We start from the raw sequence: 23,730 nt of genomic DNA, 5'->3' as shown, positions 1-23,730 counted from the left end.
TGTGGGGAGAGTGTGAATGCAGGTGCCAGCGATGAGGGAGCCCCTGAGATGGCGACTGAGTGGCGGTGGGAGTGGCTGTTACTGACTAACGTGAAGGTAGCTACTCTGGAAAGGGGTCGCTGAGAGGTGTGTCAGTCCTCCACCGTCGACCTTCTCGCCATTCGCTTGGGTTCTCTTCCAGAGCCTTCCAGGGAAGAACGCCTGTCTGTGCGGGTCACAAAGGCGCCAGTTCCAGGGCTCCGAGAACTTCCAGACGCGGGGCTGGGGGTGGGTGCAGCGGGGCCGCGCAGCGAGCATTGGTCTCGGTGCCCTCGGAACTGCCCCCGCCATCTGACACGCAGCTGGGGCTGGCGGCCCCGGGTAAGTTTCACCACTTGCTGCTCCACAGCTCCCCCTGCTGGTGGCGGCCCCCAGCCCATTTCCTTTAAGCTGCCCTAAAGCTGGAAAATATCATAAGCTCCCTCAATTAAACATAAACTACAATGCGTAAAATAACTTCAAGAAAGTTCAACAAACTCCCATTTCACCCTATAAATATCCCATTAAAAAAAAACTGTTTTTCTGTACCCGTACTTGGCTAATGCCCCAAGTACATCTTTAACTTACCACCAGGTTGGGCAGCCTTTGTTCAGGTTTTATAGGCTCCTCTCTCAGACCTGGCATTTTATAACCCATGCAGTCATGGGTCTGGCTTTTCCTTTAATGACAGTTGTAAAAATTCAGCAGCAGAGGAGGAGCCTGCCTTCCCTGCCCCTGCTAATTAAATGTTAGTTGGGAAAGGTGATCTCTTCATTCATTCAAACACTTATTTGCTAAGAGCTTATCCTGTGCCCCAGACTATAGATGCTGTAGTGGCTGGACTGAAGCCCAGGGAAGCGGAGGGCATGTGCTTGAGGGCAGGCTTTGAGCTTCCTCTCTGGAATCGCAAAGTCAAATTCCTGCTAGCTCTGGGCAGTTGCAGAGAATGTGGGAATTGGAGAGAGGAGTTAGGTAGGCACTAGGGAGCAGTGAAGTCTGCAGCCAGGAGAGTGAGTACAATACCCACATTCGTATTTTAAAACACTGCTTGCTAAGGGGCGCCTGGGTGGCTCAGTGGATTGGGCCGCTGCCTTCGGCTGGGGTCATGATCCCAGTGTCCTGGGATTGAGTCCTGCATCGGGCTCTCTGCTCAGCGGGGAGCCTGCTTCCCCTTCTCTCTCTGCCTAACTCTCTGCCTACTTGTGATCTCTCTCTGTCAAATAAATAAATAAAATCTTTTAAAAAATTAAAAAAAAAACACTGCTTGCTAAACAGGATGGAAAGAAGGTTGAACCCACCCATAGGCCTCAAGTTTGAGACCCTGGAATGAGAGAGAGGTGAGCCAGGGGCTGGAATACTGGTGGGGCTCTGAAGGCTCAGCTGTGAGAATGGGGATGATTCTCTGTAGGGAACACAGTGGGCCCAGCCCAGGGGGCACAGACAGAGAAAGACCTATGTTGGTGTCTGGAAGCTAGGGAGAGCCTAGCTCTCTAGGGGAGCCTGGCTCGGGTGTGTGGAGTGGGTATCAGCAAAAAGGTGGGAAGTGGATGGTGCCTCCAGTTCCCCGGGAAAAACACACAACACAACCAAATAACTCAAGGGCAAGATAAACTGATACTTGACAGTCCTGATTCACAAACAAGGTACATTCATCAAACACCTGTTATGTGCTAGGCACTGTGCTAAGAGCTTTATACACATTAGTTTATGCCGAGAGTTCGGTATGAGTATCCCCATTCAAAAGATGAGGAGACTGAGGCTCGGAGAGGTAGAATCATACTGTCATTGATTGTCATGTTTACTTGAGTCCTGCTTTTAGAAAGGTGTATCACAGATTCACTTAGGTCCAGAAGAGCCCTTGAACATAGAAAAGCTCCTGGGCAATATGAAATTAGAGCTGCGTAAAACTCATAAATAGAAAGAGGTCCGAAAGCGAGTATCTTTTGCCTAAGCCATATCAGTCGAGTAAATCCTGCTACGTCCTCTACCCCCACCCTGAGCTCTCCTACACACTGATCTTATTATATTCTTGCTTTTAAGGAACCTCCAGACTTTTCCAGACTTCTTTGCCAATCACTTCTCCCTGGATGTCACCACTTATATTAGATCACACACCACTCTGAATATTCCTTTCATCCACTTGCCTCTCAACCTTGGGCCAGCTAGTAATTTCTACCCAGAATTCCTTCCCCACTTTTCTTCTCCTCTTGTTGAACTCCTATTCATCCTTCAAAACCCAAATTAAAATTTATTTCCTTTGTAGAGCCCTTTCCACTGTATTACCCTAGACAAAATTCATATCACCTTGAAGGCCGACTTACCACTGGATTCCCTAAAATGTTTAGCACACGGTAGGGGTTTAGTCTGTGTGCTAATGGAATTAAGCACTTTGGGCAGGAGAACTCATTTGGTTACAAGCAATAGAAAACTCCTCTCAGATTGTTTTAAGAGAGTATGTTATTTGTGTAACTAGATATGACCCAGAGGCATCTTTCAGGCTTGGTTAAGTCCAGGGGTTTGGATGATGTCCCCAAGTTTCAATCTCTTACCATTTTTGTCTTCTCCATGTTAGCTTTATTTTCAGGCTCCCTGCAGAGGCAAGAACGTTGCCAGCCACTCTCTACCTCATTCAATAGGTTCAAGAGCAGCAGGAAACAAAATCCTTCTCTTCTGAGTGTTCCAAGTTTAAACCCCACTATTCGTTCTGCTGGGATGAGTCTGTGTCAAGTTCCCAACCCTATAATGATCACCCTGACGGGGTTGGGGGGGTGGGGATTATGCAGATAAGCTAGGGATCTGGCATTCTGATTGGCCCTTCCAGAGTCACATATTCCAAGCTGATAGGAAGGGGTGGGGTCAGTCCCAGGGTCAAAAAATGACTGCAAGTGAAGGTGAGGGTGGTTTCCCAGAACAAATCCAGGTGTTGTCACCAGAAGCTAGAGGAATACCGCACTCTCCTCAGCCCTCATAAACAGTTACTACACTGGACCTTCACCAGATGAAACACTCCATACAATACCATTATCATTCCAGCCTGTTTGCTGAGCACTTACTATGTGCCAGGCTCAGTGAGGTGCCTTAAGGCTTCCCAACCTATGAGGTGCCTTCTAGAACTTCTCTTATTTTCCAGAGGAGGAAATGAGGCCCAGAGGACGGAAATGACTTGCCCAAGGTTAGTAAGTGGAGGAGGAGGAATTTTTGCCGAGATCTGATGATTGACACAACTAATACTTTAACCCACTGGACTGCCCACCCACCCTCAGTGGGTGGCAAAGCTAGAAGTTTCTGCTTTAGAAATCTAGCCCTTCAAGTCTGGGAGTCGGGGTGCCGTGGATCTCACAGCCCTCCGGGTCTTGTAGGGTTAACATTGTCTTCCCCTCCTCTGAATTCATGGCCCAGATGAAGTTCAAGTTATGACTTGATAAAAGTGCCTCTTGGTACCTCTGGATCCTGCTTTAAAAGGCAGGTGTATATAAGTGTGCATTCTATCCTTAGCTGAAGCTGATGCTGGACTAATTGCATGGACTAACCCATCAGAGGTCACATTGCCCTGATGCCATTTGCCCCCTCTTCTTCTGGAACACAGGGAGCAGGAGGGTAACCAATATGCCAGAACCATCTGCCTGGCTCCTAATAATAAATTGTGAGAGGAACGGGTTTCAGGCTTGCATTGCTTATTAAAAAAAAGAGAGAAGAAGAAGAAGAAGAAGGCTCTTCTCACACCCGGGCCGCCATCTGCCGTGTCCTCCACATGTGCCAAAGTAGTGGGAGGAGGAAAGGACTGCAGGGGGTGGCGACGGGAAAAGGGGCCACTGGGTCCCACACTGCCAGCCGGGTAGCTCACACATTGTCTTCCTTTTGCCGATGTGGACAGGACATTGCAGAGACAGAGAGAGAGGAGCACTCACTGGCTTTGACCTACCCGGTGTCTAAGCATAGCGAAAGCACAAGTCCTTCAAGATGCCGATGGTAGGTATCAGCTCTTGTGTATGGAGCGCTTCCTGTGGGTCAGGCACTGTGATAGCCGCTAAATACACATATTAGCTCATCTAATCCTGAAAACAAATCTATATGCACCCATTTTATAGATGAGAGACTGAAGGCTCAGAGACGTTAAGTGATTGACCCAAGGTCACACAGCAAGGCCGCCTCTTCAGTATGCAATAATGAGGCCCAGCCTCCTCTCTACCCTGGCAACCCAGAGCAGGTTTTCCGTGTAACAGATAAGCAGTTGACATCACCCAAGGGTGATCTTCCACCTCTAGTCCTGCCCCCAGATGCCCTCCTGCCCTCTGCCCTTGAGCTGACATGTAGGCTTCTCTGATCACTTAACCAGTTGCTCAATGCCTCTCCTCATCTCACCCAGCCAAAGAAGCACAGGAGAAAAAGCTCCGAAACCATCCCGGAACCTTCGGAGAAGGTCAAAGAGCAGCTGGCTGAGGCTGAGCTTCGGAAGCTGAAGCAGCAGTTCAGGAAGATGGTGGAAAGTCGGAAGTCCTTTAACTTCCGTTCCCAGCAGAAGATCTCGAACCAGCGGTAAGTGATGTTCAGAGTTTCATACTGAGTGAACTTGGAGAAAACTTTGGATTTGGTTTCATGCAGTTTGCCTTCTCATGTCGCCTCCGGGCGGGGATCTGATTCTGAAGCCCTCCTGGGTACCTAGGTGGGACAGCTTCAGTGGCAGGGGGGATTTATTCTCAGAAGCCAGCCTGTCAGCTGGGCCCCAAGGGGGAGCAGGACGCCCATGTCTCAGGGAAGGACCCAAATGGAAACTTCCGGTTCCTGTTTCTTTCTACACGTGGATTTTGTTGTTCCGCGTCTTCATCTCAGCGTTGGCTGGTGGAGGATGGCTGCCCCAACTCCTGAGCTACCCAGGACAACACCCAGAGGCCACGGCTGCGGTGACTCAATTAGAATCCCATGCTCCCAGGAAGGGGGGAATCTGATTGGCTTAGCTTTGGTCAGGTGTCTACGCCTGGCCCAATCAGCTGTGGCCAGGGGGCGGGAACTGGGCCTTAGCATACAAAAATGGCTCTTGAGGTTTGCTACCATGGTTCTAGCAACTGGAGTGAGGGGTTACCAGAGAGGAGGAAATCGCCAGGCTGCGGCTATCCCAAAAGATGTTTCCTGCTGTGCGTCGTTATGGAATCTGCAAGAACAAATATTTGAAATTGGGTTGTCCTAGAAATTATGATGTGGATAGCTTTTTTAGACAATAGAAAAGTGTTCCCTGGGGTTGAATAAACAAATATCTTCAGATTCCCTTCAAAGGAATGTAATTCCTTAGTTACAGCCGTAACATTTATACAGACAGAAACTTCCCATTATTAGAAAGAAAATTATTAAAAACAAATCTTGGATGTTGTGTGAAGTTCAGAGGGTAGGGGAAGTGGGGTGGTTCAGATTTTCAGTAGATTTAATTCACACAGAGCTAGTCCATAGGGGAGATTCATGTAAATTATAAAAACGCACCCTTTCTTAAGACACTTTACTGCCATCTGTTGGAAACACTGTCATTACGTAGGGATTTTTTTCGAACAAGATGAAGCATCCCCCAGTAAAGTATAATAAGTCAAGGAATCAATGATTGTTTTTCAAGCAGATAGAACTCCCTTTGGATGGTGCAGTCCACAACCTGCACTTCTGTGCCTGGTAGGCCTGATTCACAGCCTACCCCTGGTGAGCATCAGGAAAAGCCTCCTCCCTGGTGGGTCTCTGACAGTTTTCTTAAATCTTACCCTTAGTTCTACTTTTACCCAGTCCATTTGATCTGGTTTCACTGTGATGGACCTGAAAGGAAGTGGGTGGAAAAGTAGAGATCTTAGATTCTTCTAGTGCAACACCTGTAAAGGGGCCAGGACTCAGAAGAGCTCAGTGAGGTTGCAGTATTTAAGGAGGTGCTTTTTCCTCAGTGCTCGTCCTGCACCTGTACCCCCCAAGAGTGAAGGCTTCCTTAAACTTAGGGGCACCTCACCCCCAGTCCCAGCCCTGCTGATGAGACAGACAAACCTTCCTTTTGCTTTTACTGTGCCCTCCGAACTCCCAACTCTGGTGGACTCTCCTGCTCTTTTTTTCTCTTCATCTTAACAAAGACCCCCCTCCCAAGAAGGGTTTAAGAGGGGGAGAAAGGTCCCAGCTGGTTTAGAAGACAAGCAGCTCTAGAATTAGGGGTACGCTCCCACGTGTGGCTATGTACATTTGTAGTTGATGAAAGAAGATTAAAAATTCAGTTCTTCACTTGCACTAGCCACATTTCAAGTTCACTAGCCACATTGCAAGTTCACTAGCCACATTTCAAGTGCCCAACAACACTTGATGGTGCCTGGTGGATGCTGTTGGACAGTAGATAGAGAACATTCCTGTCATTATAGAAATTCTACTGAACATCGGCACCTGGGTGGCAGTTAAGCGTCTGCCTTCGGCTCAGGTCATGATTTCAGGGTCCTGGGATCCAGCCCAGAATGGGTCTCCCTGTTCAGCGGGGAGCCTGGTTCTCCTTCTGGGCTCGCTCTCTCTCTCTCCCTCTTCCTTGCTCTTGCTCTCTCTCCAATACATAAAATCTTTTTTAAAATGTGCATATGCCTGATTGAGGATCTTGTTAAAAAGCAGATTCTGATTCAATAGGTCCTGGGTTGGGCCTGAACGTCTGCACTTTTCCAAGCTTCCAAAGGACATCGAGGCAGCTAGGCTGTGGACCACGCTGTCTGCTGTGTCAGGTGCTCAAACTTTGCCAGAAACTCGGCCTCAGCGCCATTTCCCATTGTTCATTTGCCATTGCCTGAGCCTTTTTTCATTCAAAAATCCCTGTTTGTCCACAGTCCTACCACTGTCCTCTCCAGAGGAGGGAGAGGGAGAGAGAGGAGGAGACTCATGTCAGCCGATTTCATAAATCATTAGCACCCTGCGTAGAGAAACTGGGGGAGGTTGGAGGTTACTGCGCACCTCTGTGTTGATGCGAAATTGAAAATGCCTGCCTGATGGGCTTGCCTCTCATTACCAGAGATAATTGGCTGTGAAGTCTAGAAAGAAAGTCAGCAAAATCAGACAGATGCCTGTGAGCTGCTGGCAAAAGAAAGAACACCCCCCCCACCCCCGTAGGTAATGGGTTTTGACAGGCACAGCTGCAAATTGTTCCCTAGGAAGAAAAGGCCCCCTAGCGAGGGGGCAGAGCTTTGGGGTTGCTCTGGACCCGGACCTGAGACCTGCAGAAAGCCCCCTGCCACCCTCCAGGGAGGGAGGTGATTTGTCTGCCTGTGCTTGCAGCGCTAAAGAGCCTGGAGCCGCAGAGTGAGGTGAACTCCGGGGCGCAGGGTGTGAACTCCCGGCTGCAGGGTTAATGACGTGCTGCTTTCCCAACAGCAAGGAAATCAAGGCCCTGCAGGAAGAGCAGGATGAGATCACTCTGCTTTTGGGTCTCATCAAGTCCTCAAAGAACTTGGATCTGAATGAGAAAAACTACATGGAGCTGTGTTTCCTGCTGCAGACCAAGGACGACTATGAGACCCTGATTAAATCAATGAAAGTGTTGTTGGCAGAACTGGATGAGAAGGTGTGGTCTTTCCCTTGGAGGGTTAACTGGAGTGTGGGGAGGAGGGGGCTGGAATGTGGGGGGGGGGGGGGTACCCATGATGCCTTTGGCCAGATTTCATGCCCCATGTTCTAAAAGTGACCGAGCTTCCTCCCCAGCCTTGTGACCTCTACTCTCCAGTCCATTCCTCCACTATGTTTTCCAGCACCTTCCCTCTCCACTCAGAGTAAATTCCCAACCCTACTGTGCCGATCAGGAGAGGTTAAGTTATGCAGCAATTAATACCCCCACCCTCAACTCAGTGGTTTAAAACAATAGAGGGTTCTTCCCTGTTCATGCTGTGTCTCTCATGGATTGGCTATGGGCTCTTGTATCTTCTCATCTGGGACCAGGCGGATGGGGTATCCACCATCTTGAATATCGCTAGATGTCGTGACAAAGAGAGTTCTGGAGAGTCTCATACTGGCAATTGAATACGGCATCCTGGGAGTGGCACGTCACTTCTGCCCATGACCCAGAGGCTCAAAATTGTCTACCAAATCCATATATACTCCAACGGCCCATCCCCTAAATGGTCAACTCCACCCATCCACAAATGGAAGTGTGTGTATCCAGAAGGCAAAGAGCTGGAGACATTTGCTGCGCCGTGTTAATGGTCCTATCCCTTACTATGGCTTGAAAGCTCCTGTGTGGTCTAGCCCCAGCCTGCCCCTCTGTCCTCATCCCATGTCATTCCTTTCTCAACTCATCTCCCTCAGCTGCAGAACACTTGTCTTTTTCCAAATATGCAAAAACTGTTCATATCTCGGGGCCTTTGCACATGTTACCCTGATCCCTGCTTCTTGTCCTTTATGGCTCAGCCTAAATGTGACTTTCTCAGGAACGCCTTTTCTGTACCCTTTCTCCTGATTAAAGTGTATCCCCCTTGCATTAGTTAGGTTCCTGGCCAAAATAAACAAACAAACAAACAAACAAATAAATAAAGTATGCTCAATAGTACTTTGAGAAGAGTTTTATAAGGCTCTATTTACAAGGGTGTGAGCCCAGAGTAGGGACACTGAAAACCCTGTAGGGTTAGCCGCAGTGGGCAAGGCAAACACTCTGGAACCTGAAGACAGAGAGCAAGCCGGGGCAATAAATACCCCAGCCTCTTTCTTCTCGCCCAGTGCAAGGGAGTCATCATGGGCTCCTTCTGGATCAGCCTCCTGGGGCCCAGAACCAGGTGGGTGGGATAGAGTGGAGAATGAACCTTGTGGGGGCAAACAGAAGATCTCCCCAAACTCCCTTACCTCCGCTCATGACATCCCATGTCATGTCCCTCATAGCCCTTCTCCCAGTGGTAATTAGACTTTAACACAGGAGTCATCTGTCTCTAACCTGTCACCTCCAGGAATGGCAAGGACCATGTCTGTTTTGTTCCTCTCTCTACCCATCCTGCGCCTATCCCATTGCCTGGCACGTAGTAGGTCCTCAATAAGTATTTACTGACAGAGAATCTGGAACTATCATCCCATATTTCCTCTGCTTCCAACCCTTTAGTAATTTCCTATTGTTCTTGAGCTCAGAGCCAAACTCTAATGGTTTGGTTTGTTGGCTCGGCTGCCTTGGGTCCCTCCTGCCCCTCCCACCTTCACTCCTGCCCTCCCCACCCCTGCCCCCGTGTTCTTTCCACACTGGCCACTTTCATGAGCCCATAGTGCTTTCTCTCAGTTGCAGGCCTTTGCACCTGCTGTTCCTTCTGCCTGGATTGCCCTTCCCTATCTTCTCTGCTTGGGGAGGTCCTCTTCATCCTTCAGGTCTCAGCCCAAATGCTCTTTCTGCCAGAGGGTTGTCTCTTCATTTCCTCTCCAGATGCCCCTGCTGTCCGTGTCCAAAATACTTTATTTATCTCCCTTTTCCCAGGACGAACTTTGCTTTATAGCTTGTTTCCAGCCCTAGGTTGTAAGTTTCTGTGAGGGCAGAAACCATCATACTGTCCTGATTGCCATCATACCCTTTGTTGTCTGGCACAGAGCAGGTGTTTAATAATCGATGATGAGTGAATGAATGAATGAATGAATGATTATATGAATGAAAGAGAAAGGCAATAACAGTGAAGAAAGTGGAAAATTGAAGAAAAGATGGGGATGTGGGTCCTCAGAAACAGTAGGCAAGCTACTTTTTAAAAAGATTATTATTTGTCAGAGAGAGTGAGCACAAGCAGGGAGAGCAGCAGGCAGAGGGAGAAGCAGGCCCCCTACTGAGCAAGGAGCCCGAGGCAGGACTCGATCCTAGGACCCTGGGATCACGACCTGAGCTGAAGACTGATGCTTAACTGACTGAGCCACCCAGGCATCCCAACTATGTTGGGATCCTCAAGAGAATATGGTTCTCACTGACCTGTACAAAAACCCTCTCTGCTGAGTTCCATCTCAGGGTGGGCAGGTCCCAGAACCCCCTGCTGCTGTGCCCACCTCACAATTTCCAGAGCTGCTTCCTTGCTAGAGGTCACTGGAGGCAGGGACCTCCCGGGTCCCTGCCTGGCCTCAAAAAGCAAATAAGCCTGTGCCTTTATGCTGAAGAGGGCACCTCACATAGGCAACATATTCCTGTTGGTGGCCTTGTCTTTGTCTTCCCAAAGACAAATTAAAGGCCTAATTACTCTCAGCATCACCAAAGCAACATCTGATATAAAGGCACCGAAGGGAATAGGAGGCTGAATGTAATCACAGGAGCCACTGGGACGCGCTGACCTACACCTTCCTTTGAAGAGGAGCTGGAGCCTGAGGTCTCTGGGTCAGCTCAGGCAGGGGCGGGTATGCCTTCAGGACAGGCAACGCTGGAGGCCCGGGAGGCTGCCCCCCCATCTACTGAGCCAACGTTGTGTTGAAGGTGCTGGGTGCTGCCTGTGCAGAGCCCAGGAGAGGAGCACCAAACAGAACAGACTTCTGACTGACTTGAACCAAAGCCTGGCTGCTAGTATCACTCCTAAACAGCCTTTACATGCCTTATGAGATTATGAGTCCCAGTGGTTCCCTTGATGCCTGATCATCTGAGCGGCCATCTTGTTTGATGTACTGGTGAGAACAGATTGGGCTACAAGCAATGTAGTTCTTGACTGGAAGTGGCTGGAAGAATAGAAGTTTGTTTTTCTCACATCATAAGTCTGTCTGGACAAAGGTCATTCCAGGAATTTTTTTTAGTAGCTCTGTAAGGATGGTTGGTCTTTTTCTCTCTGATCCTCTTGGTCTCAAGATGGCTGCCAAAGCGTAGCTGGTGTGGCTTCTCATATCATCACATTCAGTGATGTGAAGAAGGGCTGAGGGGCAGGTTCTTACACTCTAATGAGGAAAAGAATATTTCACAAAATCTTTCCAGCTGATTTTCCTTCATTGGCCAGGGCTAGAGTATATATCTACTTCTAGATCAATCACTGGCAAAGGGAAATGAAATTCTTATCATTGGTTTGGGGTAGACCCAAATTCTTTCCTGCCAGCTATGGCAAGAGTGTATGTCACTTACTTGAAGTCAGAATCAATGATCCTAAGGGCCTGGTGTGTGAGGAATCCTTTTGGCCACAGGTGATATGAAACCCAACCAAAAGAAGCTTGGACCAAAAGGTGAGTGAAATTCATGTGCGCAGGTAAAAGCAAAACCTCTAAATTGCCTCATTTTACCCAAACTGGCTAAGTGTAGTTGAGTTGAACATGCATTCAAGAAAGAAATTAAAATTCTATTTGTAGGAAAAGAAGGAACATTGCAGTTTTTATTTTAGCATGCTTACATTAGTGAACTGTATAATTTGTACCCATACAGATGTTAATTTAACACAGCTGGAGGTTTTCTTTCTCTCTCTTCATTTTTTTTTTTCCAGATTGTTCAGATGGAAAAAAAAATTACAAACCAAAAACAGATCTTCGCAAAGATACAGGAAGCCAATGACCCCCGGAAACTGCAGAAGCAGATCCACGCTCTGGAAACCCGTTTGAATCTTGTACGTAAGGTGTTCTCTGCAGCTTTGCAAACAGCTCTGCCTTCTCTTGCTCAGAGTAGAGAATGATGTCTGTGGAGCCATTAGCAGAACCTACCCATCCTGTTGGTTGAGTCAGGAGAAGGTGAACTAATGGCGTTCATACAAGACAGGCAGCCTTTTAGACTCATCACCCACTCTGTGCCACCCACTCTGTTCCACCCACTCTGTTCCACCCACTCGGCCCATTGTTACCCAAGGTGCCTTTCTCCTTCTTGCTCTCCGCACTTTATGCACCATGCTGTTGCCCCCACGTCCTCTATTCTAATCCCCCACCTCTCCCGGGATGACTATTTTTAGTGCCTTGACTTAAAAACTTGCTCATTTTAAAAAAGCAACTCAAATATTACCCTTCAGCAAGAGAATTAGTAAGACTTTCTTCCCCCATTGCAATCTGCTCATGCCTCTATTAGACCTAGTGCTTTTTGGTTGTTGTTGATATTGTCTCTAGGAAATATTCAGCATAGACATGCATAACTTGGTAAAGAGAAAAGTGATGTTTCCTGATCACTTCAATTTATAGTGACTTTGTGCATTAAGCAGGGGTCTCTGAATTATGAACTGGCTTACACACACACACACACACACACACATAAAAAATGAATTGCCCACAGAGCAGAAAAATTTAGGGGCAAAAGGGGGGCCTTCAGGCATAGCTGGATCCAGGTGCTCCAAACGTGTCTTCAGGATACTTTTTCTGTCCATCTCTTCTTTGGATGGAGATGACTTAATTCTTGGGCAGCCCCCAATGTGAACAAACACCAGCAGAAAAGGACCATCTCTTTCCTAAGAGTTCAATCACAAGTTCCAGGGAGGGTTCCCATTGAGCCATCTTGGATCAAGTGTTCATCCCTCAGTCAATCACTGTGCTCAGAAGAATACATGGACCTGAGTCACATGATTACCTTTGGATTACTCCCCCCTCCCCCAAGTCAAGAGAGGACAGCTCTATCCAACAATGTGGACTGAGAGCTGAGAAGAAGTGGTAAAAAAGCAAAAAGAAGGGAAGAAAGAATGCTGAGCACATACAAACCCATTCCAGTCTGACTAGTGAAATAACAGTTCCCACAACACAATCCAGGAGAGAGGACAAGTGAATTGATTTGGAGGGAAGCCGGTCAGTGCCTCACTATACAAAGCACTTACCTTCCCCCAAACTCTGACCACTAGGCTTTAACCAGGGATGGCTGAAGTTAATTGGATCTGATTTCTGTCTCCCAGTTACCTGGAAGCGGACTGAATGCAAGGCAGTGTCTTTTTAATATCCATGCCCAGTGATTTGCACCCATGTCTCAGAGGGCCTAGGATGTGTGTTAAAAAGTAGATTCCTGGTTTTGAGTCAGTAATTCTCTAGATTCACTGGTTTTGAATCAGAACCTGTAAGGCTTAGACCCAGGTTTCTGTACTATTAAACAACCTCGGTGAAACTGAAGGTCCCCTTGGTTAAGAATCATTAATGCCCAGTACAGTGTGCAGCTTAGAGTAGGTACTTAGCAAACATCTATTGATGGAATGAACAAATGAATGAAGGAACAAATGCATGCATGATTTTCTTTTTTGCATTCATGATTTAATGATGATTTGTCTACAGAGCTGTGCTTTTTTGTAATAGATCTATTTAGAGTTTCTGTTTCTTCCTGAGTCAATTAAGTAGTTTGTTTCTTTCTAGAAATTTGTCCATTTCATCTCAGTTATCCTAATTTGTTGTTTTACAGTTGTTCTTAGTACATTGTCTTGTAATTCTTTTTATTTCTGTAAGGTCTATAGTAATGTCCCTTCTTTCATTTCTGAGAGGAGTGCTGCTATTTTACTTTTCAGACGGGTCCACTTTACCCCCTTCCCTGACCAGGTCTGGCTGTGCCTTTTGGTAGATTAGGTAGCCATCTCTAAAGGTTATTTCAGGGTCCCAGAATACCACAGGACTTAAAGCCTCCTCCACTTACTCAGTGGGGTCTGAGAGCCCTCCCATTTTTATCCCACAATCGGAGGATAGGTAGCATGTCAACAGTCCTAGAGTAAAATTCACACTAAAGTGTGAAGGACTAATGACCAATATCTTCTTAATGATAAGTAGAAGACAGAGAAAGAGTAAGAATGATTCTGTTCCTGGATTCCCTTCCATTGTGTGGTGGCCACAGAAACATCCTACAGAGAAACACAGGCCCAGGACTAGGGCTAGGCAAGTAAAGAGCCCAGGATGCAAAATTTGAGGCACTCCTTCTTAGGCTCATGGAAATGCAGGGCTGACACTGGGAGAGCGAGTACCTTCTCAAATTTTGCATTCTGGTGGCGTACCTCGCCTTCCCCCTTCTTGCAGAAACCCAAAGTTTCTCAGAACATGCGTTGGAAAACTCTGATCGAAGCTACTTTATATCCATTAGGAATATTTTCTGCCATTGTTTCTTTTCCGTGTCTACGTGAGCACTTTGCATAAAAAACTTTTTTTAAGATAAATTTAATAAGATGTACAGAAAAGTGGAGGGAATAAAATAATGAACACCCACATGCCTATCACTTAGATTTAATAATCGGTAACATTTTACTATATTTGTTTCACTGTTCTTTCCCCTGAAGTATTTTAAGGTAAATTACAGACATCGTGCTATTGCACCCCTAAATACTTCTGTTTGCATCTCTAAAGATCAAGCATTTTCTTTCATAGCCATGAAACCATATCACACCTTACAAAATTAATGCTATTTCCTTAATATTGCCCACCTTAAAATTTCTCTGGCTGGCCCCAAAATGTCTTTTAAAGTCGGAGCCAATCAAGTTTCACGTGATCATTAGGTCTCCTAAATTTATCTGGTTGACAGCAGTGGTTCCCAAGCAGAGATGATTTTGCCCCTAAAGGGACATTGTATCCAAAGAGACATTTTTGCTTGTCACAGCTGGGTTGGGGGCTGTGCTGCTGGCATTCAGTGGGTAGAACATAGAGATTGCTTCTTTAACACTTCAAGCACAGGATAACTCCCCACCACAAAGAACCATCCGGCCCCCAACAGTGCTCTACAGCTTTTTCCAGCCATCAACCAGTTGAAGAGTCTGGGTCAGCTGTGATATAGAAAGTTCTGGATTCGGCTGATTGTTTCCTTGTGGTGTCATTTACCTTTTCCCCTCTCCCCTGCCATTGCTAAAAACTGGAAGTTAAGTATAAATGTCATCAAGAAATTTAAAATTTAGGGAGTTGGGGAGGGGGGAGCAAGAAACTTGCCTAAGACCACTTAGCCATGGCGCCTGGGTGGCTCAGTGTAGGTTAAGCCTCTGCCTTCGGCTCAGGTCATGATCTCAAGGTCTTGGGATTAAGCCCCGCATCGGGCTCTCTGCTCAGTGGGGAACCTGCTTCCCCTTCTCTCTCTCTACCTGCCTCTCTGCCTGCTTGTGATCTCTGTCTGTCAAATAAATAAATAAAATCTTTAAAAAAAAAAAAAAAAAAGACCACTTAGCCATTTGGGGGCCAACTTCAGCCTCTCACCTAGCACTCCAGCCTCTGTGCTCTGGACCTCTGGCGGGAGGTGGCAGGGAGACCTTCCCACCCTTTGGCTGCCTTCTGGAAGCCTGTCTCGTGCCCCAGGAGGGAGCTCTGTTTTGAAGCACAGCCCTGCCCACAGGTCACCGTGCACTTTGACAAGATGCTGACCACCAATGCCAAGCTCCGGAAGGAGATCGAGGACCTGCGGTACGAGAAGGCTGCTTATGACAACGTGTACCAGCACCTCCAGCGACGCTTGCTGATGCAGAAGAAAACCATGAATATGGCTATTGAGCAGTCTGCCCAGGCCTATGAGCAGAGGTAGGCTGGGGGGAGACCGTAGGGGCAGAGATGCCTCTTAGCCCCCTGCTGAGCACCTCTGCCTGTGGGGCTTGTGTCTTGAGGGATCTTACCTCTTCATCATAACTCTGAGGGCTGACTGTGTGCCAGGCACAGTGCTTGATGCTCTGGGGATCATTCAACCCTCACAGCTGCCTGGGTGGTTATAGCCATCTTTTATTATAGACCAGGATATGAAGGCTTTGAGCTGCCAAAATACTGAACCTGAGAGCTAGGTAAACAGTAGAGGGTTGAGATTCAAACCTTTCTTCTGGGTCCTCTCCTCCAGATGCCCCTGCTTTAAGTCCTGGGTTATCTCCTGGCTTCATACTTGTAGGGGTAAGAGGAATATTAGTTGGGCTATGAAGAGCATAGGTTTTGGAGTTGGAGAGATCGGGATTTGAATTCTGGTTCTGTCGCTACTATATTATTGTAGGACGCTTTGGGGGTTAGTGAGGATTAAATAATATATGTATATAAGGGTTGGCTGGGCCACAGTAATTGACAAGTGCTGATAATGATGAGGTGGTGATGGTTGTGGTGGTAGTGGTGGTGGTGGTGGTTGTGATGATCATGGTGGTATTGGTGGAGGTTATGGTTGTGGTAGCGATGGTTGTGGTGGCGGTGGTGGTGGTGGTGATGATGGTTGTCGTGGTGGTGATGGTGATGTTGGTGGCGATGATGGTGGCGGTGATTGTTGTTGCGGTGGTGATAATGGTGATGGTGGTGGTAGTGATGGTCGTGGTGGTGGTGATGATGGTGACAGTGGTGGTGATGGTGGTGGTGGTGGTGATAATGGTCATGGTGGCGGTGGTGGTCATAGTGGTGGTGGTGATGATGATGATGATAGATCATTTCCTGGTTATGGTCTAGAGCTGGCAGCTCCAGTGACTCAGGTAAGGAGCCTCTATCCCCAGAGCCTCCATGAGTAAAAGAAGTGATGGTCATCGGCAGCAATTCCCTCCACTCTGGTAGGGAGAAGGGAGGGGAAAGGGAGCCTCTGGACACCCAGACTGGGCCCCACCTCTCACAGGCTGGAAGCCATGGCTCGGATGGCCGCCATGAAGGACCGCCAGCAGAAGGACATTTCTCAGTACAATCTGGAGATCCGAGAGCTGGAGCGCATCTATGCCCATGAGACCAAGCTCAAGTCTTTCTTGCTTATCAAGCTGAATGACCGTCTGGAGTTCGAGGAGCAGGCCAAAAAGGAAGAAGGTACACTCTCCAGGCATTCTTTGTCACTCTCTCTCAACTGAGGGGGCCCAAGTCCTTCTGAGTAGGGTTGTCAAATTTAGCGAATAACTATGTCTAGTTAAATTTAAATTTTAGATAAACAGTGAATACATTTTTAAAATTAAGTAAAAAGTTATTTGTTGCATATCTACAATTAAGCCATAATTATACTTGATCAAAATGTACGGTTTGTCTGAAATTCAAATTTAACTGGGTGTCCTAACCCACAGGCTGTGTCCTTACTCTGAGGCTCCCCTTCCATTGTCTGGGGGAGCAGACTTGGGTGTTGGGTCCCCAGCTTTGGTGATTGGCTAGGAAGATTCACAAGAGTCAGGATGCAGTGACATGCATGGCTACGCGGTAGGGACCCAAAGCGCACGCAAGCAAAGAGGAAAGCCACATGGGGCAAAGTCTGGAGAAAATCAGGCACAAGCTTCCAGAATCTTCTCCCAGGGCAGTCACATAGGACATGTTTAATTGCTCCAGCATCCCCCTGTGACATTTATGAAGAGGTATCTACTAGGGGAGCTCACTAGAGCCTCCATCCCTAAGATCTCACTGGGGGCTGGCCATGTAGGGGTCCTCTCCCTTGTGTGCCCCAGTTCAGCCTCCTGGAAGGAAAGCACGTGTTCAGCATAAACCATACACACCATCTGCACGGTGTAACCACAGTGAGGCACTCCTAGCATTGAGGGAATGTCTGATAACAATCCACGGAACCATTTACCATTTAAGTGCCCAGATACGGCCAGGGGCCCACCTTGCAAGAAGAGCCCTTTCTGAGGCCAGCAGTCTCACAGCTGTTGTTTTTACTTTCTCCTGAACAGACTGAAAAGTCAGCTCTTCAGAGAGCCCCCCACCACACCCCGTGGAAGCTGTATTTGTGTTTTGTTCTTTTAGCATCTCCTGTCTCCTCCTGCCTTTTCATTTGGGACTGTGGCGTTGCAAAAAGTGTGTTTCTGAGAAACCCCACCTCTCACTCTCTAAATAACAACAGGTAAAGGAGTCGCAGGGCCAGATGTGCCTAGGAAGATCTAGAAAGATCTTTGTGATGGCCCTTTGGAGGCTAAATCAGAGACAAGACTGAGTTCAGGAAAGGTGGGGCTGTGACAGGCATTAGGTGGGAGAGAGCAGAGCTTGGAATACTTTCTTGGCTTTAGTTCCTTAAATTTGCCAAGGTCTGAGCCTGCCAACAAGATTTCCTTGACCTTCACCCTGCTCAGATGCCACCTCCTTTGAGAGGCCTTGCCGCGCCACACAGCTCCCCCATCACAGCCCCTGATACTGCTCTTCTGTGACCGGAGCCACAGCATGGTGATGTGTTTCTTCTGTTTACATGGGTATCTCCTTTTCTTTCCTCGTTTTGTCTGATTCCTCCACTGCATGCTCCATGGGACAGGGATTTTGTGTCTGCAGAGTCCAGCACAATGTCTGCACATAGTAGATGCTCAGTTAAACATCTGTGACATGACTAAGGAGTAAAGCGCTTGCCCCCTCTCCTGGAGAAGTCTAGTCTCCTCCCCAGGGCACAGTGACAATATTACGGAGCATGTCTCCCTGCCCAGCACTGCTCTGAAAGACTTCCCTTCAGATTCACGGTTGCCGGCTTCTCCTTTCTAGCTCTCAAGAGAAAGAAGCACAGGAAGAAGACCAAGGGTGAGAGTTTCGAGAGCTATGAGGTAGCCCACCTCAGGCTGCTCAAGCTGACCGAGGACGGGAACCTGAATCAGCTTGTCGAGGACTTTCTGGCCAAGGAGGAGAAGAACTTCGCCAGGTTCACATACGTCACAGAGCTCAACAATGACATGGAGATGATGCACAAGAAGACCCAGAGAATCCAGGTCAGGTGGCTCTTCTTTCCTAGGCCTGGGACCTGCACATCCTCACCACAGCCTTTCTCAAAGCAGCTTCCTCGAAACACTCCTCGAGATGCCCTATAAAGAGGGCCGTGAGGTCTAGTCGGTTTGGGAAACACTATATTCCTCCAGGGACCCTCCCTACATTTTAACCTTTCTGAAATTGGTTTTTGTCTTCCAGTTGACGCAAACACACAATGTGGTCCTGCCCCCACACCCCCAATAGTGACACTTATAATCCGTGGCATGTTCTATAATCCAGGGTTCCCCAAACTAGAGCCATGGCTGGATACAGCCTGTGGTCGGTTTTTGTACAGGCCATGAGCTAAGAATGGCTTTTACATTTTTACAGAGTTAAAAGGAGAAATAAAAAGAGGATATACACAGGAGAGATCATATGTGGCCTGAAATGCCTAAAATGTCTACTATCTGGCCCTTTGCCTTAAGAGTTTGCTGAACCCTATTAATCAACAGCTTCACAGAATTGAGGAAAGATGGTCAATCCATCTTGAAGAGAACTGATGTACTTGAGCATAGTAAAGGCTCTGACAAGTCCTGTAGTAAAGAAACCTATTTACCTTTGTTGAGACCAGAGTTTCCCAAACTTTACTGGCTCCTTGGGCTGCTTACTCTCCAGAACACACATAAACAGCCTTTGGAACTGTCTGTATAGCATAGAATCTAAACTCCTTAGTGTGACACTCGGGCCCTTCAAAATTGGGCTTTAAACTGCCTTGGCAGTTTCACCTCCTCTCACGACCCCAAAGGTACCCTCCATGGCTGCCATTCTCCGCTGTCCTGTGCACTTCCCTCTTCTGAGGCTTTCTTCATGCCATTTCCTCCCCCACTCCTGCTTTTCTTCTGACCAAATACTGCTCATTAGTCCTGACCCGCACAAATGTCACCACCACTGGGAATTCAGAACTCCTCCCATTGGGGGTCCCCGTGCTGTTTGTATGGTGAAGGGAGCCTTTTGCAATGTCACTGTCTCCTGAATATGGTGCAGGTGCACTGGTCATGCACAGATAGCTAGTAGCCCAAATATAGGTGAAGATATTTTAATTTACTAGTGTGAATTAATTTTTATGAGGATTAGGACAAACATAGCTTGCAACCTTGTGATTTAATGGGTATTATTATTTAGGATGAGAAGTAGTAATAACAGTAAAAATAATGATGAACATAATAAAATGAACACAATTTGACTGATTGAAAGAAAACTATTAATAGACAATAATAGATTGGGATAGGTAATAATCGTACAGGTGGCATGCGAACATGATGAGATGGAAGGTGGTGGTACCAGTGTGTGTGGTCATGTGAAACAGAGGGCATGCCCCAAATGGGTACATGGAGGCAGGATTTTTTAAAGAGGGACTGTTTCAAAGGTTTAAGGAAATCACAAATGGAAAGTGCAGGACCGGCGAGAAAGGGCTCTAGAATAGGTGAGAGGAAGGAGCTGTTTCTGGAATCAGGAATGAGGTGTGTGGAGGAGGGTGTTTCTTTGTCTATCCTAGAGGGATTGTGGCCAAACTAGTGATCTGCAAAGGTCGGAGGGCAGTGGGGAGGGGGCAAGTACCCCCAACCTCTTTCCACCCACTAATCTCCAGCTTGCGCCTCCCAGGGGCTGGGTGCAACCCAAGGCAGGGGACAAGGGAGTCCAGAGCCATAGCCTTTGGGTCTGCAGCAGAGGGTGAGGAAGCAAGGCAGATGGATTTGGGGGGAAAAGGAGAATGTTCAGCTCAGTGTGTGTAGAGGGGGCAGGGCTGGGGGAGATGAGCTTGAAGAGCCCTATGTGTCGCTTCTGGAAGGTGATCTTCTAGAGGACAAACATCCCCTAGTTGTGTCTTCTAGGCACAAACGTGTATTCCCTCTGCTTTCCCAATGCCCAGGATAGCCCTGCACACAGGGGGAGGCACCAGGAAGTAGCTCCAAAACAGTAACTGACCTTGACCTTGCCACTCACCATGAGGATAGTACCCTTTTCTCCTTCAGCCACTCAGACTCTGTCAGGACCAGTGTGTCTGATGACAGGTGGCCACTCCTGCCCTGTCCCGGCCTCAGTCTCCACATCTATAGAATGATCTCTTTGGACTAGAGCAGTACTTTCCAAACTTTTATAATAAATAGATAAATAAATAAAGCTTCAGAACATTTTCATTTAAACACAGGCTGTGAGGAAACATGGTATAGAAAACAGGTAAAATGGAGCAGTTTGGGATGAAGGGGTTGGGGTGCGGGAGGGGTGGCTGGAGGGGTTGCCTGGACCCTTACCTTCCTGTCTTCTTGTGGCACCTCTGCTCAAACTAGGGCTCAGATAGGAAAAATATATAAACCCCAAACAACTAGGATTCTACCAACCGACTTCACCCCTTCTGGAGAGAGCACCAGGGTCAGAGGTTGTAACTGGTTGAACCCCACTCTCATTCTTCTTTTGCTTGGTCTCCCCTACCCCCCAAATTTAAAAATTAGTAGTTGCCAACATTTAAAAATCTGGGTATTCCACATGAAAACCTGGATTTCTGGTTTCTCTTGGAAAATCGGATCTGACAGCTCCAGCTCCGCAGCGCCCCCCCCCCCCCCCCCCCCGGGAGCTGAAGGCAGCTGGCGCTCATCCACCCACACCAGCTGGATCCCATCTGCTCTCGAGTCTCAGGCCCGCTGCCCTGAGGGCCTTTGAACCTTCTGCCTCCGGGGTAGACGCTTCGCCACTGCCCTCAGGTGGCCACGCGCAGTATTGCATGGAAAGTCTTCGGGCACAGAGATTTCAAGGATGAAAGGATGGATGATGGGTCCATTTGGGACCTGGGAAGTGGGCAGGACACTGAATCTCATTTTCTGGGAGACAGCGCCTTACTAGTCCCAATGGGATGACAAGGACAGACCATAGGAGAGGGATGTGAGAACGCTAGTCAGAAACTGATTCGATCAAGAAATGGTTACTAAACAAAATTGACCTTGATCTTTCCCATTCACCATGATAGTACGCCCTCTCTAAGCTACACAGCCTGTGTCTGGCCTTAACACGGGTGTGTCTGATGAAGGACAGACAAGCCCGTGATCTCCCTGGGCTTCAGGCTTCTCATTTTTAGAATGATGTTTGGACCAGAACAGTAGCTTCTGAGCTTTTCTTTGAAGTTATAGAATGGTAGCTTTTGGGACTTAATGGACTACCTGCTGAACAATCCCTGAAAATGCTTGTTTCTAATGAAAATGCTTTATGTTTTAAAAATCTTAGATGGATATGTTCATTATAGAAAATTTGGAAAATACCTAAGGATTGTATTTTTTAAATCATCCATTATCCCATTCCCTAGAGACAATCATTGTTGACACTTTGATCTATTTCCTTCTTACTTCTTTTTGTTGTGGGGGTGATGCTTTTAAAACTTAACATAGTGATTAGTATAAAGAGAATTATATATTCTTTTTAAAAAGATTTTGTTTTATTTGAGAGAGAGACTGAGTGAGAGAGAGAGAGAGCACAAACCAGGGGGGAGAGAGAGGGAGAGGGAGAAGCAGGCTCCCCACTGAGCAAGGAGCCCAATGTGGGGCTCAATCTCAAGGCCCTTGGGTTATGACCTGAGCCAAAGGCAGGTCTGACCGAACCACCCAGGTGCTCTGAGATTTATATATTCTGATTGCAAAAAATATTCTTTTGGTTTTGTTTATCTAGCAAGTATTTACTGAGCACCCACTGTGTGCCAGGCACAATTCTAGACACTTATTATGGCACAGTGAGCAAAATGACAGAAAGGTCTGCCCTCCAGCAGTTTCTGTTCTGACAGAGAGAAACAGACAATAAGTGGCAAGCCTAATAAATACATAAATTATAGAGTGCATTAGAAATTGGAAATGATGTGGAAAAAAGAGATAAAGTGTAACAGGTAAAGAGGGGTTCTGGAGCCAAGTGAGGGCATGGGAAGTTGAGAAGCTAAGATTTGAGCAGACTTGTAGGTGAGGGAATAAGCTATGCAGATCCCTGGGGAATGAATGTTCCAGGGAGAAGAAACAGCAAGTGCAAAGGCCCTGAGGCAGAAAAGGTGCCTGTTTATAGTGCTGGATCATTCTAGACCATTCATGCTGTTTTGAAATTTTTCCCCCTGAAATTCATCATAGATATATCCCAACATCTTCTATGTTCTTTTTTTCCCCAAGATTTTATTTATTTATTTGACAGAGAGAGAGATCACAAGCAGACAGAGAGAGAGAAGGGGAAGCAGGCTCCCCACCAAGCAGAGAGCCCAATGCGGGACTCGATCCCAGGACCCTGAGATCATGACCTGAGTCAAAGGCAGCGGCTTAACCCACTGAGCCACCCAGGCGCCCTCCTATGTTCTTTTTAGTGGCTTCTGGAGACCCTGAATGCTCTGTAGTAGAATCATAAGCTACATCTTAAAAATGCAGATTCCCCAAGTTCTATCCCATACCTACAAACCCAAATTCCCTAAGAATTGTCTAGGAATCTGCATTTCGAACCATATTTTTATTTAAGACCCATTCCCCTCATGACATGAATGTACCATCATTGATTTAACTGATCCACTATCCGTACACATTAAGATCGTCTCTAACTGGGGGCCATAATAAGTAATAACATGACAGCCCTGAGCAGCCATTTAGCCCACATGTCCTACTATTTCCATGGGACGGAGTCCTAGAGATGAAATTAACGCAAAAGGTAGCCTTTTGCATTTGGACACACTGTTCTAGCCCTAGGGGTTCTCGAATCTGGTCCCTGGATCAACAGTAGCAGCAGCTCCTGAAAACTTTTGAGAAACACACATTCTTGGACCCCACTCAGACCTACTGGCCTAGAACCTCTGGGAGAGGGGCCCAGCAGTCTGTGTTTTCACAGACCTCCAGATGATTCTGATTTATGCTAGACTCTTGATTTTGGCTCAGGTCATGATCTCAGAGGCCAGGGATTGAGCCCCGCATCGTGTTGGACTCTGCGCTCAGTGTGGTCTGCTTGAGATTCTCTCTCTCTTTCTAAAATAAAAATAAATCTTAAAAAGAAACATGAGAAAGAACCCCCATGGGCATAAGAGGGGCTCAGGGGTTTGGGGGCTCCTGGAAACATAATTTAAATCCCCCTCATCTCCTCAAGGCACAGGCTTAGCTGCAGGTGTGGTGGGGAGGGGGGCACCCACTCCTCCTTATGGTCTGGTTCTCTTGTGAGCAGGATGAGATCATCTTCTTGAGATCCAAGCAGAAATCATCCCATGATGACAACCGCTCCATCCTGAGAGAGTTGGAGGTAAGACAAGGGTGG

General features: G+C 47.4%; 1 protein-coding gene across 1 annotated transcript in view; it reads left to right on the top strand.

Annotated features, from left to right (window-relative positions):
* The first annotated feature begins 229 nt into the window (after positions 1-229).
* Positions 230-23,730, top strand: part of CCDC63 (coiled-coil domain containing 63) — a 32,581-nt gene continuing 9,080 nt past the window's right edge. The window contains exons 1-9 of the mRNA XM_032311035.1: positions 230-360; positions 3,893-3,987; positions 4,385-4,554; positions 7,378-7,567; positions 11,400-11,519; positions 15,167-15,348; positions 16,400-16,581; positions 18,220-18,440; positions 23,641-23,715. Of these exons, the coding sequence (XP_032166926.1) occupies positions 3,979-3,987; positions 4,385-4,554; positions 7,378-7,567; positions 11,400-11,519; positions 15,167-15,348; positions 16,400-16,581; positions 18,220-18,440; positions 23,641-23,715 (1,149 nt within the window). The 5' untranslated portion in view covers positions 230-360; positions 3,893-3,978. The remainder of the gene's footprint in view (positions 361-3,892; positions 3,988-4,384; positions 4,555-7,377; positions 7,568-11,399; positions 11,520-15,166; positions 15,349-16,399; positions 16,582-18,219; positions 18,441-23,640; positions 23,716-23,730) is intronic.

Source organism: Mustela erminea, chromosome 13 (genome assembly GCF_009829155.1).
Source record: "Mustela erminea isolate mMusErm1 chromosome 13, mMusErm1.Pri, whole genome shotgun sequence".
Lineage (NCBI taxonomy): Eukaryota > Metazoa > Chordata > Mammalia > Carnivora > Mustelidae > Mustela > Mustela erminea.
Note: the sequence above shows the minus strand (reverse complement) of the source record. Positions and strands in the feature narration are given on the sequence as shown.